The following is a 26,721-nucleotide window of genomic DNA, read 5'->3' on the forward strand; positions in this document are numbered from 1 at the left end:
ATTGGGGTTGGGTGCCTAACTCCCAGAGACTCCTTTGAAAACCCCAACTTTAATCAAAGAACTCTTCATCTATCCTAGCTACCTATGTGACTAAATTAGAGATGAGCCTGCGTTGTGAAATGCAAACCTGGATCCAGACTTCTTTCAGGTTCAAGGGCGTGAGAAAGATCCAGTGTCCTAGTTTGGATCCCACTTTAACGGCAGATGAATTTTAAGGACTCCTGTGGAACCAAACTGAAAAAACATGCCATCCAGCACAGACCCCCTCCTGAGGACCAGCAGTTTTGAACACAACCAGCTGGCAGTAGCTGTCCTCTGCTGTACAATGAGCTGGCCAATGTTTGCATTAGATAGTTTTAAAATGACGGAGTCAGCATTAAAATGACACAAACGGCCAAAAGCAGGATGTTGTGCTCTGTAGATGCCCTCCTTGGGTCATTCACAATGTCCCGCTCATCACAGTGTCTTCCCCCTTTTATCTGGCCAGTGCCGCACAGCGCATATATTACCTCTCCTGAGTCTCACTGGTACATTAGTTGTAGAAACTAAGCAGTTGCTTATTGACAGAACAGTAAAACCGACAGCTTAAATTGCAGAGTCATTAGAAAAACTCTGAAAACAACTATTATAACATCAGTATTGAAAAAAACGATTTTTTTGTGTGTGAGGAAAAGTGATTTTATTCACTTTAACTAAAAATCAGAAATGTGTTTTTTTTTAAGCAGGGACTTCAGGTAGTGTCATCCAAAACCCCAAAGAAATTAAAAAGGAGGAGACTCAGAGAATGGCTCAGAGAATTGTTAGTGTTCTTCAAAACACTGGTCCAAATCCAGCCCGGGGTGGTAGTGAACAAAGTTACCACCTGATGGCTGTGCAGTGCTTAGGGCCTGCTCTTGTGAGGCTCCGCTGCAGCTGTCCTGCTGTAAGATTTCCCGGGTAGCCGCTCTGTGCTGATGAGAGAGAGCTCTCCCATCGGCATAATTAAACCATGCCCAGTGAGCAACGGTGGCTGTGTCTTCAGGAGACGCTCCCCCGCCGATACGGCACTGTCTGTCGGTGAAACTTCTGTTGGTCAGGAGGGTGTTTTTTCATACTTCTGACTGACAAAAGTTTTACCGATTAAAGTGCTTGTGTAGACATAGCCTGACTGCCACTGCATCACAGGCTAAGCAGTTCCAGCTTTTCCACATTGCTGTATCTATTCACTTCAGTCCTGGGGCTACCTTGACCTGTGACAAGATACTTTCATCTCCAAAGCCGATTCAAGCTTGAGTTCCTCTGTTGAGACTGCTGGAAAGGGTGCCAATTAATGACAGTTTTGGTGGTTTAATGATGTAATGACTTGTCCGCTAGGAACTGGTCAACCTATCTTGTGTAAGGTGTAACCACCTATCCAAGTGCCTGATCCAGGTAGAGTCTGAGTGCTTTCTAAGGGCTGGGAATAGGACCCAGAGCTACTGACTCAATCCCATGCTCTAGCTGCTAAACAAAACTCCCTCTCATCTACTTGTAAATATAGAGCTACAGTTGCTGGTAACCCAGCACTTTCCCCATACACTAAATTCACAGAAACACCCTTGAAAATAATCAGCTAGTAACGTCACATATATTAATAATTATTTTAGATTTATTTCAATATCCTTGAAATGAGATGTCTCATTTCCCCACGTTACCACAGAGAAGCCTGTAGAAAATTCATATCAATTGTATCATGTTAATCAAACCTGTGGCAGAGGTAGCATGAAATGAACACAAGGACAGTTTTATTTGCACAAAGGTTCCTGCAAACCCCCCCCCCCCCACCTGTTAATGTATATATACACCTCTCTGCGTGTGATGCATAGAGTACATTGGGATTCACTCCAGATGATCGAGATAACGTGGGGGCTAGGAACACTTTATTTTAATGATAGATCAAGCGTGGGCTGAATAACAAAGGAATTACTGGAATGTATATTCGACACCCACATTAATTCCAGATTACTCACTGCCATCAGCGTTACTGATGACATATATACTAAATGTGATGAGAATAATTTTTTCACACTTTACTAGGAAGGTGATAACACTTTGGGCCTAATTATGCCTGGCTGGGTCACAGGTGTTCTGAGTAGGTTGGAAGAGGTACAGGGAGTCTCTTCTTCCGAACAGCCCCTGCAAGGGACAGCTATAATGTGTTTGCTTGTGCTTTCTGGGAGTATGCTAAATACACACCATGCTGGTTTAATTGACAAGTAGAGCTTAGTTTGAATGATTCCCTACAGCACTTTGTAAAGGGTGTTCTGCCTAGTTCTGCTGTCCAGCTGCTGTGTGCTGCATAGGGATAGACACCACCAACCCGCACTGCAAAACTCCCTTTGGCTTGTGCAGCTCTGCCAGCTCCCCTTGCACTCAGGGCAGGGCACCCCTAGTGTGGGGCACTTTTAACTCCCCTGTCACATGGTGTCATCCACTGGAGCACCACCTTGTGGCCAGGGGTGCCTCTGCAACACCCTGCTCCTGTTTTCCCCTTCAGGGCTCCTTAAACAATACACAGTCTTGCTCAATCGCAGCACTTCGTGAGGTCTGATTTTTTTAATTAAATTAACAAAGTTTCCAGAACATTTGAAAATGTTCCCCTCCTCCCTGACATACTGTCCCTTCCTTGGGGACCATTGCAGGAGACTCTCCCTCCCTGCAAAAAGAAAAGGAGTACTTTTGGCACCTTAGAGACTAAGAAATTTATTAGAGCATAAGCTTTCAAGAGCTACAGCTCACTTCATTGGATGTATACAGTGGAAAATATAGTGGGGAGATTTTACTTACACAGAGAACATGAAACAATGGGTGTTACCATACAGATTGTAACAAGAGTGATCAGGAAAGGTGAGCTATTGCCAGCAGGAGAGTGGAGGGGGGAACCTTTTGTAGTGATAATCAAGGTGGGCCATTTCTAGCAGTTGACAAGAACAGTAGGGGGGAAAATAAACAAGGGGAAATAGTTTTACTTTGTGTAATGACACATCCACTCCCAGTCTTTATTCAAGCCTAAGTTAATTGTATCCAGTTTGCAAATTAATTCCAATTCAGCAGTCTCTCGTTGGAGTCTGTTTTTTGTTATTTTTTGTTGAAGAATTTCCACTTTTAGATCTGTAATCAAGTGACCAAAGAGACTGAAGTGTTCTCTGACTGGTTTTTGAATGTTATAATTCTTGACGTCTGATTTGTGTCCATTTAGTCTTTTACGTAGAGACTATCCAGTTTGGCCAATGTACATGGCAGAGGGGCATTGCTGGCACATGATGCATATATCCCATTGGTAGATGCGCAGGTGAACGAGCCTGTGATAATGTGGCTGATGAGATTAGGCCCTATGATGGTGTCACCTGAATAGATATGTGAACACAGTTGGCAACGGGCTTTGTTGCAAGGATAGGTTCCTGGGTTAGTGCTTTTGTTTGGTGTGCAGTTGCTGGTGAGTATTTGCTTCAGGTTGGGGGGCTGTCTGTAAGCAAGGACTGGCCTGTCTCCCAAGATCTGTGAGAGTGATGGATGGGTCATTTTTCAGGATAGGTTGTAGATCCTTGATGATGAGTTGGAGAGGTTCTGTGGTAGGTAACTTCTGGGTACTCTTCTGGCTCTGTCAATCTGTTTCTTCACTTCAGCAGGTGGGTGTTGTAGTTGTAAGAACACTTGACAGAGATCTTGTAGGTATTTGTCTCTGTCTGAGGGGTTGGAGCAAATGCGGTTGTATCGTAGAGCTTGGCTGTAGACAATGGATCGTGTGGTGTGGTTTGGATGAAAGCTGGAGGCATGTAGGTAAGTATAGCGGTCAGTAGGTTTCCGGTATAGGGTGGTGTTTATGTGACTATCGCTTATTAGCACTGTAGTGTCCAGGAAGTGGATCTCTTGTGTGGACTGGTCCAGGCTGAGGTTGATGGTGGGATGGAAATTGTTGAAATCATGGTGGAATTCCTCAAGGGCTTTTTTTCCATGGGTCCAGATGATGAAGATGTCATCACTGTAGTGAAAGTAGAGTAGGGGCATTAGGGGACGAGAGCTGAGGAAGCATTGTTCTAAGTAAGCCATAAAAATGTTGGCATACTGTGGGGCCATTCGGGTACCCATAGCAGTGCCGCTGATCTGAAGGTATACATTGTCTCCAAATGTGAAATAGTTATGGGTAAGGACAAAGTCACAAAGTTCAGCCACCAGGTTTGCCATGACATAATCGGGGATACTGTTCCTGGTGGCTTGTAGTCCATCCTTCTGTGGAATGTTGGTGTAGACGGCTTCTATATCCATAGTGGCTAGGATGGTGTTTTCAGGAAGATCACCGATGGATTGTAGTTTCCTCAAGAAGTCAGTCCGGTCTCGAAGATAGCTGGGAGTGCTGGTAGCGTAGGGCCTGAGGAGGGAGTCTACATAGCCAGACAATCCTGCTGTCAGGGTGCCAATGCATGAGATGATGGGATGTCCAGGATTTCCAGGTTTATGGATCTTGGGTAGCAGATAGAATACCCCTGGTCGGGGTTCTAGGGGTGTGTCTGTGCGGATTTGTTCTTCCATCTCACCATCAACCTCAGCCTGGACCAGTCCACACAAGAGATCCACTTCCTGGACACTACGGTGCTAAGAAGTGATGGTCACATAAACACCACCCTATACCAGAAACCTACTGACCGCTATTCCTAACTACATGCCTCCAGCTTTCACCCAGACAACACCACACGATCCATCGTCTACCGCCAAGCTCTACGATACAACCGCATTTGCTCCAACCCCTCAGACAGAAACAAACACCTACAAGATCTCTATCAAGCATTCTTACAACTACAATACCCTCCTCAGGAGTCACTCAACACAACTAAGGATTGGTCCCTAGTTTCTTCAGAAGCTATTCTGCATTATGTTAAGCAGAGATTTGTTTATCTGAAAAGTCCAATAATTCAGAGAACAAATCTGTACTGCTGTAATTCTCAACTGTCATTCTTAGAAAAGTTGAAGGTTTGACTTTGGCCTAGAATTGAGTCATTAACTGAATGTGAAACATGCTTGTCTACTGTAGCGTATTATTACTTTCATTTTGTTACTGGTCTAACCAAAGAGTTTGGCAGGTAGTTATGGTCATATTAACATTTCACAAATGATTGTTTGCAGACTCAGAAACTGTTGGTTTAGACTCTTATAATGTAGTTTCCCAAATTCTCTGGGTTCCTCAGTATTATATCCTCTTCTTTCTGTTTTTTTGTTTTACATGTTGATCAACATTTATATCCAAATATTTAAATTAATTAGTGAAACTTTCCATTAGGGTTAATTGTATTCTGAAAATTGATATTCACAAGCTCAGTATAAGCATCTATTTAAGCACGGTTTTTAAATGTTGATGATTTATTTATTTATTGCAAGGTTTCTTGGGGTTTTTTTGCCCAGCATCCAAATTTTGTTCAACACAGGATAACACTGAAATCTTGCCAGAAGCCAATGGCCATGCCTGCTTTGCAATCCCCACACCATATCTTCATTATGCAGGTGTGGCCCATGCAGATTATATAGGAACTGCTTCTTCTACTAACATTTTAAATCCCAAGGGCTTGATTCTGTCGTCCTTGCACCAGTGTAAACCTGCATTACCTCTGTGGAAGTCAGTGCAATTAAAACAGTGTAAGAGAGCTCAGAATCAGGCCCGATGTTTCATTTCTTTTTAACTTACATGTTTTATTATTTCCCCTTTTTAACAACAAGCCCCATGAGGTGGCACCCATTTTGAGCAAGACCTTCAACTGCTGTATATCTGTGTAGCTCTTTTGACTTCAATGTAGCCATGCTGATTTACATCAGTTGAGGATCTAGTCCTCAGAATTTAATCATAATGCATAACTGGCTGAAATGATCAAAGATGAAGGTCACATTTTAAGATATTTCTCGCAAATATTTTTTTAGAACCCTGAGCATGAACAGATGGATATTTACCCACCCAAATTCAGCAGACATGTCATTTATTCATTACCCAACCACTTTATCTCAATTAGCAGACAATGTTAGGAAGAGATCCAACATATATTTCCCATCCTTTTTGCAATGTGATCCTATGTATGACTGGTACTAAATCTATTGCCGGTGACAACTTGATGCCTCATAGTATTTGTAGGGAGTTAATATGAATGTCAGTGAGTTGAACTGGAAATACGAAATTTTAGTTGGGCATTAGTTTGGTTTATCCAGCCCTTCTTCCTTGCAGTTCAGCTCTGGAAGGATCCTTGCAGCTGCAGGCCAGATGGTAACCAAAATTATAAGCTAAAGCTAAGCTAATTGCTCATTACAAACTTTATGGATTTTGTTAGCCATTGTTCATGTTTATATTAATCTTTGTTGCATAACCCACCCCATTGAATATTTTGCATTTAGTAGGTTAACAGGAAGCTAATAAGGCTTTTTTGTTTTAAGGGAAAATAATATTTAAAATCAACAATGTTTCACTTTAGCAGATGTTCTCAGTTGACTTGAAATTACTGAATATTTACACAATATTTTACCTATAGCAATGCAGATAACCTACCATAATGTGTTAGAAATGCCAGGCCAGATTCTCTAGTGAGTTATGTCCCCTTTGTGCCACTCGTGTGGTGCAAAAGGACCATAATACAGTAACAAATGTTCAACAAACAATTCCTCTGGCAGAGGAGAACTTCCTACTGGCATATCTTCTCAGAATAGGGGATGTGCCAAGGGTGTGTTGGGGGACATGTCAGGAGTATTCCTATCCTCCACTGGTATAGGGTCCATTGAGTTTCCTCCACCTGTGGCATAATTTAGAGCAGCCTAACAGCTACTTTAAATATCACTGGTTTCAGAGTAGCAGCCGTGTTAGTCTGTCTTCGCAAAAAGAAAAGGAGTACTTGTGGCACCTTAGAGACTAACCAATTTATTTGAGCATAAGCTTTCGTGAGCTACAGCTCACTTCATCGGATCGAAAGCTTATGCTCAAATAAATTGGTTAGTCTCTAAGGTGCCACAAGTACTCCTTTTAAATATCACTGTGGCTGGTTCATACCATAACTGCTCCCAGAGGCCTTCTTCGTCCTTCCGTATGCCAAATAGAGCTCTGGCACAGAACAGATTCTGACCAACCCTCACTGTAATGGTATGGGTCACATCATGATCGCTCTTCAGTATAAATTGGAACCATTGGCTTTACTCTGGTATGAAACTAGTGTAAATGAGATCAGAATCACGCCATGTATATGGGGAGACCCTGTGTGAATGTTACCCTACACATCGTTTTCTCTTCATGGCATTTATCCCCAAAGAACAGACTGACGTCAAAGATCTAAGTTTAACGTATGAGTGTTTCCTAGTCTTGGTATATAATACTAATATTCGAATTAAAATACATTACAAAAGATATAGGTCATATAAGACTAGAAATGCAACTTCAGGCACTGCAGGGGACATCTGGGGCCAAGATTGAGGACAATCAGTGGTGACAATGGTGCCAGACTTGTGTGTCAAACAGTTAATAGATATATTATGTAGTTTGAAGCTGCCCAAATTAGTGAAACCACAACATACACTGAGGAAATCCAGGTTGACACCTCAGCTTGGGAACCTTGCTTCTGTGTCTGCTCTTTGGGGGATGACATACTGCATATCTATGGACAGAAACTACAAGAATTGCTCCAGTACAAGGACAATGTTTGTTAGGATAGTAAACTCTCTGAGGCAGGGATCTCATCATCTTGTCTGCAAAATGTCTAGCACAGTGTTGGAGATATATAAAGAATAAATAACAATATTAAAAGGCCTGGTGTATGAATATTGTGGACATCAGTGGTTTTGGGGGCAGGGGAATGAAGAATAAATAGAAGTCTAAAAACGGAATCAAGAAAAACAAGGAAAAATTAATCATGATAATGTTCAATGACAGCTGCTCTAGATAAACAGGAATTTATTGGATTTGATTCAGGCATTAGTGGGTGAAATTCTATGGCCTGTGTTATGCAAGAGGTCAGACTTGATGATCATAATGGTCCATTCTGAATTTAAAATCCATTAATATAATTCATCCTTAGTGTAACTCCAGTGATAGAGTTCTGCAATAGAGATTCATGAAAGCTGAATATTGCTGATTGATCCATTCTCCTTTACTTCTGATATCCATCACAATAAGAAGAGTCCATTGAGGTTTTTTTGGAGAAATGCAAAAGTTTCCTATTGATTACAAATATATTTAGGTTTGATTGAAAATTTCCTATATTATCTTATAATTTTCTTCAAACCATTACTGCACAAATCAGCATATATATGTCAATTCATATACTTTAAAGTCAGTTTTTCTATCTGATGAATTAACTTGTTTATAACAGACAAATTAGCTTGTTTATAATGTGTCCAAAAGCAAGTTACCACAAAAGTAAGCAAAAAGAGATCTGAGCTGAGTTTAATAAAATCCTAAATTACTTTTTAATGTCTTCAGGCTCTTATAAATATAATTCATCTTTAATTTCTTATTAGTTTGTTTGTGCAGATGCTGGAACAAAACTAGCTGAGTCAACAATCTTGCACAAACAGATGATTGCATCTATGCCTGGAGTAAGTACTGAACCACACTCCATCTCTTTGTTACTGCTTTTCTTAAAAATGTCTCAGTCAGTTCTGATGTTCAGATTGTTAATGGAAATGTCCTTTCTCTTACTTTTGTTTCTCTTCTGGCTTACCAAGGCATTGAAGATAGAAGCTTGGATGATTCATTTTTATAGAATGTTGAGAAAAATTTAAAGTAACGCAACTTGATCCTGCAGCCTTTACTTTATATGAGTAGTCTTACTCACATGACAAGTCCCATTGACTTCAGTGGGGCTTCTCAGTCAAGTAGGAGTTACCTTGCTAGTCTCCAGAAAACTGAACTGGGGAGCAGACCAGCTGAATGCCCCAAAAGATGTCATAAGCAGGGAGATTTCAGACTGTTGCCCCCACTTTCCCAAAAGAAAGACACAGGTAAAGAAGAAAGTTAAATAATCCTGTAAGGTATTCATATTTATCATGCTGGGTGTAGCACAAATACCAGTAAATAGATAGGGTCTGGGACCTGTCCTTAGTCATTCCAAATCTGCTGCAGGGTTTGCAGACTGCTTTTCTATGTGCAAGTCTCACCAGCACTATAGATGACCGAACAGGTCTTTTCTATATCTAACTTTTGTGATTCTATGACTTTTAACTCCAAGCCACAATGATAATTAATACCTCTCCTAACAGAACCTTTTAATTTTATTTTTATCAAAATAGCCAGATTGGTCTCGATATAACAAGACATGGAATAAATTGTTCACTTTAGAAGAACTAACAGAAGAGAAAGTTGTTCTGCTGTTTGAATGCAACATATTCCTGCCGAAAGAAACTGAATAAACAGTAGGAGAGAAATCTCTTGCAATAGAGGTTTATTATTCAGGAGGTTTGCGCACAATATCTTTTATAATTCCATCACTCAGTTTAAAAGAACCAATGTGGAATCCTTAGTCCACGTAAACTGGATGGAGGGGACACTGACAGGGCTGCCAGTGACCTTATTTTATTGTTTGTTATCCTGTCAGGAGAACTGACAGGCATAGCATTTGAACAGGCAGAAAGTGTTATAGTTCAGCACCATGTAGATTTATATTAACATAGAAAAATGAGAAATACTTGGGTCAGCTGCTTAAATATAGAATTTGAGCAGATTCTCAAATTTCAGTAACTAAAACTCAGTTATGGCTGAATAATTTTATGAACAAAAACAACACTGGCTGTTGTTTATGCTCAGTAAAAGGTGATCAGTTCATAGAATCACAGAAGATTAGGGTTGGAAGAGACCTCAGGAGGTCATCTAGCCCAACCCCCTGCTCAAAGCAGGACCAACCCCAACTAAATCATGTTTAGGATGCACACCATTTACTAGAGGGGTCAAAGAGGAATATTCTTTCCCAACATACAGTATTGCATTACAGGGCAGCTGCATTATGACTTTTTTCTTCTTTTAAAGCTATAGGTATTGGCCACTCTGGGAAGCAAGATATGAAATTTGATAAAACAATGGTGTCCTGTAATGCAGTAAGTGTACTGGACCCAGAATAATCCTGAATTTATAGAAGTTTGATTTTCAGAGGTGCTGAGCAGCCAGAGCTCCCACAGACTTCAGCTGAAATTGTGGGCGTTCACTACTCCTGAAAATCAACCCCTCAGATTCAGAGGATTCTGCCTTTGGATGAAGGTGACGACTCCACCAGCTGTATGCACCTTCTCACAAAGCTTTTATGAAGAGCTCTCTGGCATGACCTATGTTTAGCTTGGTAATTTAATTCACTGCATTGCTCGGCATGTGCCTTGCAGATCTTTTACTAACTGAGGGCTAGACTGGCAGCTGGCAGTGTGCCCTGAGTAAGGGGCCATGCACAACTGCACTTCCCAGGAACAGAGCACAGACTAAATTGTGACTTTATTGCATCACAGTTTGGTCCCTGCTCCCCTTTTGCTCCATGGGGGAGGTAATGCAAGCTAGCCCCTTTCCTGGCACAGATTACTTCTCCCTGTATGCTGGCACAGCTGCTTACCCACCTGTGACTGAAATGCAGATAGCTCATGCAAGAGCATAGGGACATGTTTTATACTCCCTAATTCCCCTGTGCTGCTGGTGTGTAGGCTGGCTCATGATTGAGCCCAATGTGCCATCTGTCCTCTTCATTTAAATAGGAGTTGAAGGAAAGAAACTGTCTTTATTGTATCTATTTCCCTAAGGCTATTTGTAATTATGGAGGGGGGTTTGTTTCAGTTTCTTAAAAAAAGTCTTACACCGTTTTGCTTTGTCCAGTTTGGACTCCCAGAATTTTGCATGTTCCCAAAGTGTTGTGAAGACAGTACTTTTGTTGCTACTCTGAAAACACTTACCTTTTTTTAAACCCTACATGTTTTGAAGTGAAAACTATTGTGATCTAAATTTAGCATGTTTTACAATTTTTTTTTTAGTTAATTTGAAATGGTAGCAAAGTGCTGATCTTTTGAGTACTTTGTCAATGAAAATATTCCACTAACCTCTGCTAGCAAAAATTGTGGTGCACACAGTCGTCTCTGTTAACAAGTGAAAAGCATTAGCTCGGTGATTAAAAAGCAGTTTTTCTGGTGCCATCTTCACTGGGAACTTGTGAGCAAGGAAGAATGACTGTGTTCTTTACATAAGTTTCCTGAACTGGACTCGTTCTTATGAACACAGAGGATCCATGCCTGTGGTTGTATTTCAATTTCTTAGGGCTCAGCCCACCAATTTGCCTCAGAGGAGAGCTCAGCTGCTTGAAAAGTTGTGGGACTGGGGGCCTTATCCAGAGCCCATTGAAGCTGATGGAAAGACTCCCTTTGACATCAGTGAACTTTGATTCAGGCCCCATGAAAAGTTCAAGGAGGACACTGTACTAATATTCTTGAAAAGGTCTTCACTTAACCTTTTATTACAGTCACTGATGAGAAATTCTGTGATTGGCTGCTTTATGTATATGCTTCTGGATAATGGGGAAAACTTCACTGCAAAGAAGACTCCCAAGGAATATTTCAGTTTAAATGGTACACCATCAGAAGCAGTCAAGAAACAGATGTTTTTCAGTGAACATGAGATAAATCCAGAAACCTGAATATGTCAAAAACCAGATGATTAAATTCAGTTTTTTTGTGTTTTGTTTTTTTTAAGTGTGGAACAGCAGCAATGGAGTGCATGAGGCAGTACGTTAATGATGTGCTGGATTTTATTGCTGATATGCATACCTTAACCAAATTAAAGGTGAGTACGGTACGGGGATATGTTGACCCAAATTGTATTTGCTAATTATGACTTTCATCCTTTCTGTAAATAGCATAGTTGGAGAGACCTATATGAAAATGACCAACAGAGAGATTTCCATTTTAAAGCTAGTGTTATCATAGGTTAGTCACTTCTTCAGGGAAAAACAAGAAAGTAGCTTATGGAAAGGGCTGAAGTTAGGGCTGGATTTGAATATGCAAAGCACACAAATAAAAACACAGGTTTCATTTTTTGAAATGTGGATGCTGAAAAATAATATCATACAAAGATTGCTTTGGAAGGGACAGTCAGGTTAAACAATCATATACAGAAAAATAAATTTCTGTATCCATGTTACTAATTCTGCTTTAATGGACCAATCCTGCATCCCTTATACACACACGCAGACATTACTTGTCTTTGTTAGGGGTGTATGATTTAACCATGTGCTACTAAAATTGTAATAATTTTAAAATTCCAGTTTTCTTTTCCTCATGTGTGATGATGCATTTCATTCAGTTTGGACAAAGGAAATAGACTAATAAGTTTCTCTTTGGTTTCTAGTCAGTGTTATTTTCTGATTCTTATACATTAGCCTGATGCTGCAATGTTTGGATAGCAAACATGCCAGAGAAATGTTTACATTAAAATACAATATTTTAATTTTAAAAAATCCCATATAAATATTTATATTATTATTAAGTTTTGTAAAATAAATAACTATTACTAATAATTTATTTTTATTTATACAACTTAAATTGTAACATTGTCTCTCTAAACAAGTCTCTGAGTATAGTTTGGAGCTGAAAATACATGCACAGTGGTTGAAATTCACCTCTGAGCAGAGGGGAAGCACAGGTATATCAATAGCACTGCTTAAATACCTCCTACATCCTCAAAAATGGTGTTAAGGGGGATTTAAATGGTCTGTTGATCTAGTGCTGCTTCCTTGCACAGGAGTGGATTTCATCCAGTTAGCACATAAAGTAAAGCAGGAGGGGATGTAAACAGGTCTTGCTACTTGTAACCCATACAAAGCTTGCAAGACAAATTGATGGTTTGGGAGTATGGAACAGAGGTCATTCTGAAGTACAGAAGAGAGTCCAAAAGCTGTAAAAGATGCAGCCAATGCTAAAATCTGGCAAAAGGCCGTTAGTGTCTGAACAACAGGAACTCAGTGATCCAAGGGGAAGTTCGTCAGCAGAATCAGAGGTCACTCCATCACTGAACACAGTCAAATCAAGCAGTTGCCAAATTGTGTTTGTGTGATCTAAGGCTCAGTTAACAGATCTAGTACAACTAGTGTTGCCTAATTCTAACTAGCAAGAAAACATATTCCCGTCATTCACACATTGCACCCTGGGCTCTGACATATGCATAGTTCTAGGGAGGCTCCAATACTAATCTCCCAAGTTCACTTCTAGCCTGTGCCTAAAGAGCTGTTGATTTGCTCCAATGCATTTTGCAGCACAGGTCAGTCTGTAAGGGACAATGGGCAAAGTCTGCTGCTTCCCTTATATGCCAAGGTTTGGAATGTGTCAGTCTTTTTCTGAAAAGTAGTGACCGTGCACTAGATCGCCTCATGCTACCAGTTCATCTTTTATCTTCACACGAACGTGTTCTTGCAGGGAGCCACACAAATGAGGAGGAATCCTGGGTAAAACCTTAAAAAAATGCTTCTGTTGAGACCCACAAGAAATTTTTTAAAGAGAGAAATATCTCTGCTTCCAGTTCCTGCCCTATTGAATGTCTGCCTTGAACCCCATTCAGCTTTTAGAAATGCTCCAGTAGGGGAAGCTGCTTTTTTCCTCTTTTGCACTGGAGTAGTGATCCACTCTAAAGCATGAACTAATTAATCATTTTCAACTGAACTGAATTCCCATCCCACTCTGATTTTTCCCTGTTAAAAAATTATTCGCACATTCTAAATTACTTTCCAAATATACTAAAAAATGAATCAGTGGTGAAACTAAGGGAGACTCATCCTGTACACTTATCCCACAGAAAACGTGAATTTGATTGAAACCATAAATGGAAACCATATCTTTGTAAATATATTCAGATTACCTCTCTCTGTGAAATATTCCCCAAAAGAGCTCGCTCTCTCGCATACTTTTTTTTATTCCTTCTTCTTCCCTTTTCTTTTCCCATTTTACTAAATTGTTGCCATCTCTTTAAGGCTCCAATCTTGCAAAAGCTCATGCAAATGCATCACTCCAGGGCTGGAGCAGCCACAGGAAAAAAACTAGGGAGTGCTTAGCACCCACCGGCAGCCAGCTCTGTCCTTCTCCTCCCTCCCAGTGCCTCCTGCCTGCTTCGATCAGTTGTTCTGCAGTGTGCTGGAGGTGCTGGGGGGGGAGGGGAGAGGAGAGAGGAGTGGGGATGGGGTGCACTGGGGGAGGGGGCGGAATTGGGCAGGTAGAGATGGAGCAGGGATGGGGCTTGGGAGAAGAGGTGGGGTGGGTGTGCGGGCAGGGCCTGGGGCCAAGCGGGGGCAGGAAGAGACAGGGTAGGGGTGGGGATTTGGAGGAAGGGCTCAAGTGGGGGTGAGGCCTGGGGTCGAGCAGGAGGTTGAGTACCTGGAGGAAACTGGTGCCTGTGGTTGTGTTGGTCCCAGGATATTAGAGAGACAGGGTGGGTGAGGTAAAAGGTCCAATAAAACATTACTTCACCCAACTTGTATCTCTAATATCCTGGGACCAATACGGCTACAACAACATTGCAAACAACAAAGGAAGAAATCAAATTTTTCCATCTGAAATGGAAACTCTGCCACATGAAGAAAAAGGAAGAAAAACTGAACAGCGACATCTACTTTCTGAGTAAATGCAAGAAACAAAACATCATTCCCAGAGGTGTCACCATCTATAGCCCTCTGACCACTACATGCAACAGAAGTTGGTCCAGTAAAAGATATTACCACCTCATCCACCTTGACTTGCTTCAATTACACAGCTGCATAAGTCTTTGCAGAATCTAAAAGTTCTTCATGTTTATTGTTAGTCCTTGTATAGCAAGCGATGGACCTGAACTAAGCCCCCTTCTCTGTTCTTCATAGATCTGTCTTTCATGGGACAAAATTAAACCAGGGAGCAAACTCCTAAACTTTGTGATTTGGGGGTTGAAATCTGGATCAGAATCAAAGCATTTCCAAATTTTAGGTTGCTTGGATTCAGCCCATATGAGATACGAATCAGACTGCTTGAAGGAATACAGTAGAAAGCCAGCTAATATGACCATTATTTTAATTAATGGTTTATTGAGGTTCTGGTTCAGTTTGGAAAATGTAAAGGCAAGTATATATTTAGTCTGGAAAGTTTGTAGGTGGAAAAGCTGTAGCCTCTTCCTTTTTGGATTTACCTTTTTAAGGGATGCAGACAGAAACATATTGTATGTCTCCTATATAACGGGACAAATACTGGAAAAACCAAACCAAACCAAAAAACCTGCAAATGTTCAGTCAGCATTTTAAACAAGTCCACATCATCCATGTTCATGCCCATTCATACTCATTTTACATGAATGTTCATATTGACTGGGTTTCACTAACGCAAATGTCCCTGGAAAGTGGATTTTAAGTTTATCCACATTGTACATTTGTTTTCTGCGAGTATTCCTTCTGTTGGTCAGAGTCACACTAGCCAATCCAGGTGATGGGAACAATATCATGTGACTTATATGACCAATCACAACCTAGGAGCACAACTTGATTTGGGATTTCAAATTGTGAATAACAAGGCTTTGAATTTGAAAGGGGGAAATTGTTCATCAGCTAATGAATAAATCTAAGGAAAGCAGTGTTTGCAGACATTCAATGAACAAAAAAAGAGGTGAAGTTTGCTGAATAAATATTTAGTTAAAAGTTGTTAGTTTAGTTCTAATAAAGTGTTTTTCTGTGGAAGAGACCTTAATTGTGCATTTCTTTCTCAGTCCTGTATTAGTAACTAGTGCATTATATTAGACTTGCACATGATAATGTCTCAGCATAGCCATATTCTCATTTATTTTCTGTGTTCGGTTATTTATGGTCTTTGTTTTCTCTTGGAATAAAATGTAAATTTCTAGAAAGTCAGGAAAGCTGAATTTATAAATTTCACTATCTGAACATAAGCAAAAGATCTGTCTGTCTGTCTGTGCTGGAAGATTTTGCACTCCTGAAACAGGAGTTCAGTTAAATGATTTTCATTTGTTGAACTAAAATTACTGGGGCCAGATCCTCCGCTGATGAAAATCATAGGTCTATTGACTTTTGTGCCATTATAGCAATTTATTCCAGCTGATAATATGGCCTCTATTGTGCAAAGGACATTTTGTCCCTTTAAGCAAACCAGACACCAGTTGACACTGCCATCATCTGCAATAGCAATAGACAATTCAGAGTTAGCACATTTGGGAATATGGAGGAATCTCAAGAAGCACCAGTTAAGCATTACAGCTCACAACAGTGTTTTATAAAATACGTTCTCAGGGATAAGCATATGCCACTCAATTGATACAACATTGCCCTTAGATTTTCAGGGCCTAAATGTCCTCACAAAAAATGAGCCATGCAAAATGGTCTCTCACCCACTGAAGAGGCAAAATACTGTATTTTAAAAGGCAAATGGCTATTTGCCTGGGTAAAGCTGGTAATTTCTTGTGCAAATTATATTACCTTGTGAAAAGATTGAGTCCTTTGATGTGCAATTAAATAAATAGAGTATGCAAAAGCTAGTTTGCATACATAGTTACAGGGTTTGCTGATAGAAAGGATGCATGCACATGTTGCCTCTTTCTTTGTATGGGTGATTGAAGGTGAACAGACAATATGTGAGAATTTGCATAAAGTGGATTTAGTGCAATACCCTACTGGATAGAAAATCAGATCTTTACTTTGCAGAGTCACATGAAGACGTGTTCCCAGCCACTGCATGAAGACACCTTTGGTGGACATCTCAAAGTTGGTTTAGCTCAGATTGCAGCTATGGAAATTACACGAGGAAATCACAGAGATAATAAAGCTGTGATTCGTTACTTGCCATGGCTGTACCATCCTCCTTCTGCAATGCAACAGGGGTAAGAGCACTTTTGTCCCCAAAAGAAGAGCAATGAGGCAGAAATTCCCACAATAATTCTGGGGTTCTTGCCAGATTAAAGGGAATGCAGTTAGTGATGACAGTGGGTATGATTTGATGATGGATGTTGAAACAAAGACAATTCAATGTTAAATGTTTCAACAACCCCAACTTTCATAGAATCATAGAATCATAGAATATCAGGGTTGGAAGGGACCCCAGAAGGTCATCTAGTCCAACCCCCTGCTCGAAGCAGGACCAATTCCCAGTTAAATCATCCCAGCCAGGGCTTTGTCAAGCCTGACCTTAAAAACCTCTAAGGAAGGAGATTCTAGATTGTTTAGCCTGCAGAAGATTCTAGATTCTAGATTGTTTAGCCTGCAGAAGAGAAGAATGAGGGGGGATTTGATAGCTGCTTTCAACTACCTGAAAGGGGGTTCCAAAGAGGATGGCTCTAGACTGTTCTCAATGGTAGCAGATGACAGAACGAGGAGTAATGGTCTCAAGTTGCAGTGGGGGAGGTTTAGATTGGATATTAGGAAAAACTTTTTCACTAAGAGGGTGGTGAAACACTGGAATGCGTTGCCTAGGGAGGTGGTAGAATGTCCTTCCTTAGAGGTTTTTAAGGTCAGGCTTGACAAAGCCCTGGCTGGGATGATTTAACTGGGAATTGGTCCTGCTTTGAGCAGGGGGTTGGACTAGATGACCTTCTGGGGTCCCTTCCAACCCTGATATTCTATGATTCTATGATTCTACCACCTCCCTAGGTAACGCATTCCAGTGTTTCACCACCCTCTTAGTGAAAAAGTTTTTCCTAATATCCAATCTAAACCTCCGCCACTGCAACTTGAGACCATTACTCCTCGTTCTGTCATCTGCTACCATTGAGAACAGTCTAGAGCCATCCTCTTTGGAACCCCCTTTCAGGTAGTTGAAAGCAGCTATCAAATCCCCCCTCCTTCTTCTCTTCTGCAGGCTAAACAATCCCAGCTCCCTCAGCCTCTCCTCATAAGTCATGTGTTCCAGACCCCTAATCATTTTTGTTGCCCTTCGCTGGACTCTCTCCAATTTATCCACATCCTTCTTGTAGTGTGGGGCCCAAAACTGGACACAGTACTCCAGATGAGGCCTCACCAATGTCGAATAGAGGGGAACGATCACGTCCCTCGATCTGCTCGCTATGCCCCTACTTATACATCCCAAAATGCCATTGGCCTTCTTGGCAACAAGGGCACACTGCTGACTCATATCCAGCTTCTCGTCCACTGTCACCCCTAGGTACTTTATCACTCAGTAGTGTTGCGTCATGGTCCCAAATGGATCCATGATGTAACTCCATTGGCTTCAGTGAAGTTACATCAGGGATGAATTTGAATAAGGATGTGAGAATCTGAGTTCATAGTAAAACCGAATGAAAGTATTCAATCAGTTCTGGTTGTAAACCTAGCTATATAGGGCCAACTCCTGACTCCTTACTCATTGCAGTTTGCCTGTGTAAGGAGTGAATGTAAATGAGTGGGGCGTCAGGATTGGGCCCATTCTGAAGGTGATTTGTTAAAAAAAGACTTCACAATATGAGAGTTTCTTTGGATTTAATCTGTGAAGCTGTACATATACTTTAATTTATTATCTCCCTGGGCTTCAGTTCGCCATGTGTAAAATGAGGATAATTAATGTTTGTGAAGCCCCAGGTCCTAGGTGCTGAACACCAGAGAAAAGCCAATGAATAAAATAAATGTATTATTGTTATGCCTCATGGGTGTTTTGAATCACTGTTGATATTAAATTAATAATGAAAAATGGCAGTCAGAGGTCTGCTAGGCAACTGCTTTCTGACCTGAAATTCGTTTCTTCTCAGTGCCTCTGAATTCAGATGACTAAGTAATCTAAATTCCAGGCTTTGTGAAAGCCAGGGGATCTTGGATTGAGATGAAATTTATGGAAACTATTGTTATTCTTGTGTTACACTAACACTTAGACACCCCAGCTAAGATCAGGGTCTCATTGTGCTAGACGATGTATGATCTTTTAATCAGAGACCGTCCCTGCCCCAAAAAACTTACAAATTAAATGGACCAAGACAGACAAAGGGTGGGAGAAAGGAAGTGTTATTAACCTTATTTTACTGGTGGGGAAGTGAGATCCCGAGAGATCCAGTGACTTGCCCGTGGTCACCCAGGAAATCTCTGGCAGAGCTGGGAACTGAGTCTAGATCTTATGAATCACAGCCCAGTGCCATAACCCCAGTCTTTAATATACAGAGGAATCATGATATACAGCTCCTTTGATCATTTATATCCAAATAATCACTGTGTGTGGCTCTGTGAGTTTGCCACATCAGCCTGGTGCAGAATTTCTGCTTTGCAAGGACAGAACAAGTGCTGCTGGGCATGTTAATGCCATGCCAGGTCAGCCAATCCAAACGCAGCTCCACCTGCCATTCCCACAGGCTGTCCAAACGATTTCGACTCTAGCAAGCACTGGCAGCATTTTGCAAACATACGGGATTCCCAGTTAATGAGAGAAAGCAAAGGTCACTTGCATTGTAAAAATCAGTTGTTCTCTGACAGGCCCAAAGAATTCATCGAATGTGTATCTCATATTCGTTTACTCTCCTGGCTACTTCTGGGGTCTCTGACACACAACGTCGTCTGTCCGAATTTTCCCTCATCTTGCATGCCAATTCCTCTGGATGCTGGCTCCCACATCGCAGACCACCTTATTGTTATCCTGATTGGGTTTCCAGAGCAATCAAAGGTAAGGGATTCCAGGGGTTTAAGATGATACACAATATGCAATGCCATTAGTATTGCAAACACTTAACCAGTTGTGGTTTTTTTCAGGGAGGTGAAGATGCATCTTACAACTTTTCCTCCTCTGGATATCTTAAAAGCAACTTCATGTTAATGCCTTATTTAAAGTGGCTTAAACTCCCAGATGGTACCCCTTGTACATGTAAAATATTCCAGCAGTATTGTTTGAGTGTTTTAAAGTTACACTGCCCACTTTCTAGTTCAATAATGGTCCCACCATACTAAAACTGCCCAAAGTTAGCAGGCTGCTGTCTTCATAAGATATAGGAAACTGGAAGCATAATAAAAAACTTATGATCATAATTCAGAAAAGAAAACCCAAACCTGCCCAGTCTTTCTTAAGGTAACTGCCCCAATAGACATAGAAATTCATAGTGATAAATTCACTAAACATCAGCTTGCTAGAGATATTTTATTGTTTGAGAGCATCACTGTCTAGTGGTCTGAGCACAGGAGTGGGAGATGGAAATTTCTGAGTCCTTAGTCTAGCTTTCTTAGCTCCACATTGACTCTCCCTTTAGCAAGTGACTAAATATCTCTATTCTATTCTATTCTATTCTATTCTATTCTATTCTATTTATTCTAATAAGACTTGCTAACCTACATCACAGAGGTAGTGTGAGGATTAAAAAAAGACTTAATATTTGCAAACAGATGGACTCAAGCCCAGCTTGATTTGTCAAGTGCTTTGAAGATGAACAGTGATGTTGCAAATCGTAAACCATTTATGACAATAATTAACATAGATGCAGCAGGCAGTATGTGTTTATTAAATAAATAATAAATAGGAGTTTATTAACTACAGAAGTAGAATGATCACATGCTTGTCTAGTACTTGGCCTCCCCTCACCCATTCAAGACTGTTGCTTCCCATTCATTCCTTCTAGTTCTTTTTGCTCTTTCAAATACTTCCCTCCAGTTACCAAGCAACCCTGGCAGTGTTTGGTGCAGTCATAGTGGCATTGGTCATGAATCACTGTTGCACTTTTAAACAGAGAAAATATCTATGACCTGAATTACAGTAGAACATTTTTTATAATGAACTAGTGACATGTCTAGGAATCGTGACAGCTCTTTGGCGTGTCTGTCAGAAATCACTATATCTAACATTTATTATTAAAGGCTCATGCTCAGGTACATCTGTAAAACTGCACAGCGAGTCTTGCAAAGTTCCCATTATGGGACTGTAACATAGAGGTGTTTTGGGGTGTTTATATTCTGGTAAGATGGAGCTGGGTTGCAGATTAAAAGAAATTGATGTAAAATGATTTATTTTGTATGGATACATGTTTCCTTGGGAAACTCACACTCCCACTGACTTGGGCAGTAGCATGTTTAAGATCATATTCCTACAGGCCTCCCATTGACGGCAATGAGCGTTTTACCCCAGTAAACTCAGCAGGATTGGTTCCCAAGGACAAAGTGGTCTTCACACTCTGACCCTTACTTTAATACCCCGTAGTGCATCTGTAATGCCGACAGACCCCTGTTGTTGGCGGGCAGGATTGAACCTGAGGCTTCTGAAGCTTAGTGCATGAACTCTACAGCATGAGCTAAAAGCCAACTGGCTGTTAGCTAAGGCTGTAGAGCAGACTGATTTAACCGTCTCTAAGTGGTCTCGGTACCACTAGATGGGACAGAACACCACACTCAGAAGGTGTGTGGGTTACACATCTGCACAGGTAAGGGCCTGTATGTGCAGATCTGTTTGCAGGATTGGGCTTTTAGGGTGTAAATATAAACATATTATTTCAACATGCATGAGCTGTTATCAGATGCCTTTCACTTACTGCAACGAGAGAAACACTTTGATAGTTATGGTGGATTTGATCAGTGAGTACCTGATGCGGGAGAACTTCTTGGGGGATTTAATTTGATGGAGGTTTATGATAATGGGGGTACTTTGATGGGGAAAGTACTTTATACTTTTTCGAGAAAAACATTTTTTTCTTGTTACTCTTTCCACAGACATCAGTGCTGCACATGTGTTCCCTCTTCCATGCGTTTATATTTGCTCAGCTCTGGACAGTGTATTGTGAACAAACAGCAGTAGCCCCTACGGTCCAAAATCAAAATGAGTTTAGCTTTACAGCCATCCTTACAGCTCTGGAGTTCTGGAGCCGAGTGACACCTAGTATCCTACAGCTTATGGCACATAACAAAGTGGTGAGTTAGATGCTGTATACAGATTTGTTTATTACAGATATATATAAAACCAAACCAAAACTTTAGGTTTAAAGTTTAAAACTGAATACATGGGACTATGCATAATTTTGTGAAGCAATTGTGCTACTTTTGGCTGTGCAGTATATGTTACCTTTGAGAGTTCAAAGGGAAAGATAGCTAGCAATAGTTTTACCCTGTAGTGATCTGAACAAGGATCTGAGTGCTATTCACTTCTATTGGATCTTAGTGCTATTCAGTGTTAGAGCTTCTGAGTTTGCATCGCAAAATTGATCAAATACTTCAGAATGATTCTGTAAATATTTGTTTGAGTTTTTACCATGTGACCCATGTATTCAGTCAAAACAGTTCAAATGATCAATATTGAACTCTCACAGTCAACTGGTTGCAAAGAAGTTATTGAGTGAGCATAATCCACAGAGATCGTTCAGCAAATATTTTTGAGTAATGAATGATTTGAGAAGACTGCCGTCTGTTCAGACATTTCGCAAACAGAAAATGAGCCAAATTTGTTTAATTAGTTATTTGTTACAGATTATTCATCTTATTCATCTGCTTAGCATGCAGGTGCAGGATGTAGGTGTAGTTCACTAAGGACCCAATGTTATGCAAATTTCCCGGTGCCTCCGGATATGTGCCAAGTGCTATAAACTCCCATTGACTTCCATTGCTGAGTACCTCATAGGTTCGGGCCCTAAAGCATGCACAGTGCTAGAATAATAGTTCTCTCTGTTTGCACACTCATGGTTGACAGCTTGCTTAAGATGGGCAAGGTACACAGTGGTCTTGTCTCTCACTTGCCAGACTCGTCATGAGCTTCTGGTTCTACTAATGTGATGGATATTCTCCATTAGCTGAAATGGTAATTGCTGGTTTGGCTCTGAAGGTTCTGATTCTAGGCCCAAGACAGAGATTCCTCACATATAGCCCAGTCCTCTAAGCATGGGGTTCTCAACATTTTCTAGAATGTGGGCCACCTATTTATGTAGAGACTGCTTTGTGGAGCACCTCCCTGCTCATGTATGATCATGTAGACTACCTCCCATTCCCTCTATGGTTTGGGCATTTTCCATTTCATTTGCAATCACATGGACTGCAGCTGGAATATTTTTGTGCCAACTACAGCAATTGTTTACATTAAAGTCACATTAGACAAGTACTTAATATATTTATAGCTGTCCTTTCATGTGATTTTAACCTCTGGAAATGTGGAGAAGCCTGGGTGACCAGCCCGCTGTCAATGGACTACTCATTAAGTGCTCTGTGACCCACTTGTAGTCCACTGAACACAGTTTGGGAATTGCTGCTGTAAGCCTGAAGCTCCTAGTGAAATCAACTGAAATTCTGCATGACCTCTACCTCTGACTAGCCGGATGCTTGGTCAAATCTAAGGGGAAAGGTGTGTGACTAGGAAGCCCTGAGTTTTAATCTCAGTTCTAACAATGACTCATTTTGTGGCCCTTGGCACAAGTTATTAAACTTTCTGCCTTGGCTACGTGCTCTGTAAAATGTGGATAATACTTATTCTCACAGGGGTATTTTGAAGTTCAATTTAGTTCGTGTTTGTAAAGCTCTTCGAAGGAGACAAGCAATACTGAAAAGCTAAATTTATTGTTATATAGGGGAATACATGCATAGTTCAGACAGGCACTGCAAATACTCACTGCCATCTCAAGATATTTGTCTCCTTGTACCTATGCATTTACAGAACATAAAACATAAAATGCTGTTTACTACCAAAAAGCTAATATTTCCATATGCCGTATTTCATGCTATAAAATCAAATAATTTTATATATTCATGGTCCCTCTGCCAATTCAGAACAATAAATCACCTTCAGATGGAAAAAATAAAATCTGATCTTTGTGACTAAGTTAATTTTAAAAGGAATTCAGTAAATAAAAATACCAGTTTCTGACTCAATGATTGATAAGAACTACCCAACAGGGACATATAGAAGGAACAATGACTGAGAGGAAGAAAACTGAAGACAGTTTGTCTTGGTGTGCAATAGGAATTAAAATATATAGAGCACTCTAACAGATAGGTGCTCTGCATCAGAGAAAGACTTACTAAATAGAAATGTCCCCCGTGTCATCATGTGATATTTAACCTGAAATGTCAGTGGTTAAAAAACATACAGCTTATGCCCCAGTATAGCTGCCAAGAAAATGGAGTGAGACTATCCCTAGAGACTGTTGGCTGGGTTCACAATATTATTACACTGGATATTTATTTAATATTTTTTCTTTCAGATGGTGGAAATGGTGTGTCTGCATGTGATTAGTTTAATGGAGGCTTTACAAGAATGCAATTCCACTATATTTGTCAAGGTAGGTGAATCACATGTTGTGAATACTTCTTTTAAGGATTCGTAGGGACCTTTTTTCTAAGAGACTTCCTAGGAGGGGAAACTAGAAGGGGCTGAGGTTAAATGTCAGTGCAGGAATATAGCTCTTCACAACATTAAAAGAGTAAAATTCCTAACATAGAGGCATAGACCAAAACCCTGCGCACAAACTGCCCTTGAATTTTGACTTTGTATCTTATTTACTCCTAGTTCCTATAACAGAATGAATCCAAAGTCTGCATTCAGACACCCCTGAACTTTGCAAGCAGCAGCATTCAAAATCTGGATTTTAAATTTCCATTTTGGACCAATTTCTAATTCCTAACAATGTTGGTGTCACTCAGCTTCCTTTTCAGATCACATTTATGTCCTGGCACTCAAATTATTTCAGGGTGATAACACAAGACTTGTGCCTGAATAATGTCTGGTTTTATTAAATGCCTGTGTGTGTGTGTTTCTTTCTTAACTGAATATAATTAGATGGTGAATCCTGTTCTTTTAGGAAAGCACAATAGGCTATTCACCAGTCCAGGGCCAAGTTGTGCTTGCCTTGCTTGTGCAAAACTCCTTTGGGAATCAGTGGCCTGCAGCATTTGGTACAAAGTTTAAATAAAGTAGTATTTTTCCCCTTGTGGATGACCAGTGTTCCTTGAGTAAAACAAGCCAAATCAAAGAAGAAATGGAAAGAACTGGGGTGGTCACACAGGATAAATCAAGTCTTTTAGCATTATAGATGCTTTTCCACTCTGGATAGCTGTTTTTAGATGAAATAACAGCAAGCAAAGCAGTCCTTAGTCCTGTGCGTCTAGATGAGTTGTGTTCCTTTGTATAGTTGAGCTGTTGTATTGCATTAGAGCAAGCCACTGTGTATTTATTCTTTTTCAGCCTCTTAGGGTATGTCTACACTGCAACGTAAGCGCAGGGTTAATGGGACTCAAGTCATCTGACCCGTGTTAGGGAGCTCTGGGCTTGACTTTATGTTAAGACTTTTCGAACCTGTGCTGAAATCTAGAGCTCTGGTGTCCATATTGCAGTGCACAGACCTGAGTCAAAGTAACCATATCCCAGATTCCCTAGCATCCCGTCCCTCCCCCCGAAATGTGGCTGCTCTAGCCCTAGGACCATGATGCACTGTGGGAAAACTTTACTGCCTGCCCTGCATGTTACCAGAAAGCAGTTCGCTTTGCCAAAGACTTGATCTGTTCACTCTCCATTGCAAACCCAGGAGGCTCTCTGAATGTGTGCTTGCAGATTGGTGATTATGAGAGACTGAGTTAGCGCTGAGCTGCTGCCATTTACAAAGGGGGCATGGCTTCCATTTTCAATAGAGTGCATTGCAGATTGTTGGGATAGAGAGTACTATGGACATTTTCCCATGGAATTGTGGGATACGTCCGGCTGACTCCCAGGTCCTGAGTCAAGCGTGGCTGCATCTACACTGCAAGGCAATAGGGCTCGGACCTTGGGTTCTGGCTTAACTTGAGCTTGGACCCTCCAACCCTGCAGGGTCCTGGGACCCTGGGTCCAAATGCTGGGTTAGCACAATTGCAGTGTAGATGGAAGGGGGGGTTAGGCTTGAGCCCGGGCTCAAGCACAGGCTTATGTTGCAGTATAGCAATGCCATTAGTGTCCAGCAGTAACACAAAAGCTAAAACTGATACCTGATACCCTGTTACCATGCCTCCTTTAAAATTAACAGCCGATGGAGTTATATTGTTGTAGTACTGTGGAGAGCTACTGTCATAAATATAAAGGGAAGGGTAAACACCTTTAAAATCCCTCCTGGCCAGAGGAAAAACCCTTTCACCTGTAAAGGGTTAAGAAGCTAGGATAACCTCACTGGCACCTGACCACAATGACCAATGAGGAGACAAGATACTTTCAAAGCTGGAGGGGGGGAGAAACAAAGGGTTTCTGTCTGTGTGATGCTTTTGCCGGGGACAGAACAGGAATGGAGACTTAGAACTTAGTAAGTAATCTAGCTAGATATGCATTAGATTCTGTTTGTTTAAATGGCTGAGAAAATAAGCTGTGCTGAATGGAATGGATATTCCTGTTTTTGTGTCTTTTTTGTAACTTAAGGTTTTGCCTAGAGAGATTCTCTATGTTTTGAATCTAATTACCCTGTAAGGTATTTACCATCCTGATTTTACAGAGGTGATTCTTTTTACTTTTTCTTCTATTAAAATTCTTCTTTTAAGAAACTGAATGCTTTTTCATTGTTCTGGAGATCCAAGGGTTTGGGTCTGTGGTCACCTATGCAAATTGGTGAGGATTTTTATCAAACCTTCCCCAGGAAAGGGGGGGTAACGTTTGGGAGGATTTGGGGGGGAAAGACATTTCCAAACGGACTCTTTCCTAATAAAATAATACCGGTTAGACGTTTGGTGGTGGCAGCGAAAGTCCAAGGGCAAAAAGTAAAATAGTTTGTACCTTGGGGAAGTTTTAACCTAAGCTGGTAAAAGTAAGCTTAGGAGGTTTTCATGCAGGTCCCCACATCTGTACCCTAGCGTTCAGAGTGGGGAAGGAACCTTGACA

At 40.8% G+C, this 26,721-nt stretch overlaps 1 protein-coding gene across 11 annotated transcripts in view; it reads left to right on the forward strand.

Moving 5' to 3' along the window:
* The window catches only part of UNC79 (unc-79 homolog, NALCN channel complex subunit), a 161,993-nt gene that overhangs the window by 129,207 nt on the left and 6,065 nt on the right, over positions 1-26,721 (forward strand). For 10 of the 11 annotated variants that reach the window (XM_073349519.1, XM_073349521.1, XM_073349522.1 and 7 more), the window contains 6 exons: positions 8,497-8,574; positions 11,693-11,782; positions 16,662-16,837; positions 19,407-19,593; positions 21,618-21,815; positions 24,089-24,166. In XM_073349519.1, coding sequence (XP_073205620.1) covers positions 8,497-8,574; positions 11,693-11,782; positions 16,662-16,837; positions 19,407-19,593; positions 21,618-21,815; positions 24,089-24,166 — 807 coding nt within the window. Of the gene's footprint in view, positions 1-8,496; positions 8,575-8,703; positions 8,974-11,692; positions 11,783-16,661; positions 16,838-19,406; positions 19,594-21,617; positions 21,816-24,088; positions 24,167-26,721 lie in introns of those variants that run through there. The other variant, XM_073349527.1, reaches the window with a different exon arrangement.

Source organism: Lepidochelys kempii, chromosome 6 (assembly GCF_965140265.1).
Source record: "Lepidochelys kempii isolate rLepKem1 chromosome 6, rLepKem1.hap2, whole genome shotgun sequence".
In the NCBI taxonomy this organism is placed as follows: Eukaryota; Metazoa; Chordata; order Testudines; family Cheloniidae; genus Lepidochelys; species Lepidochelys kempii.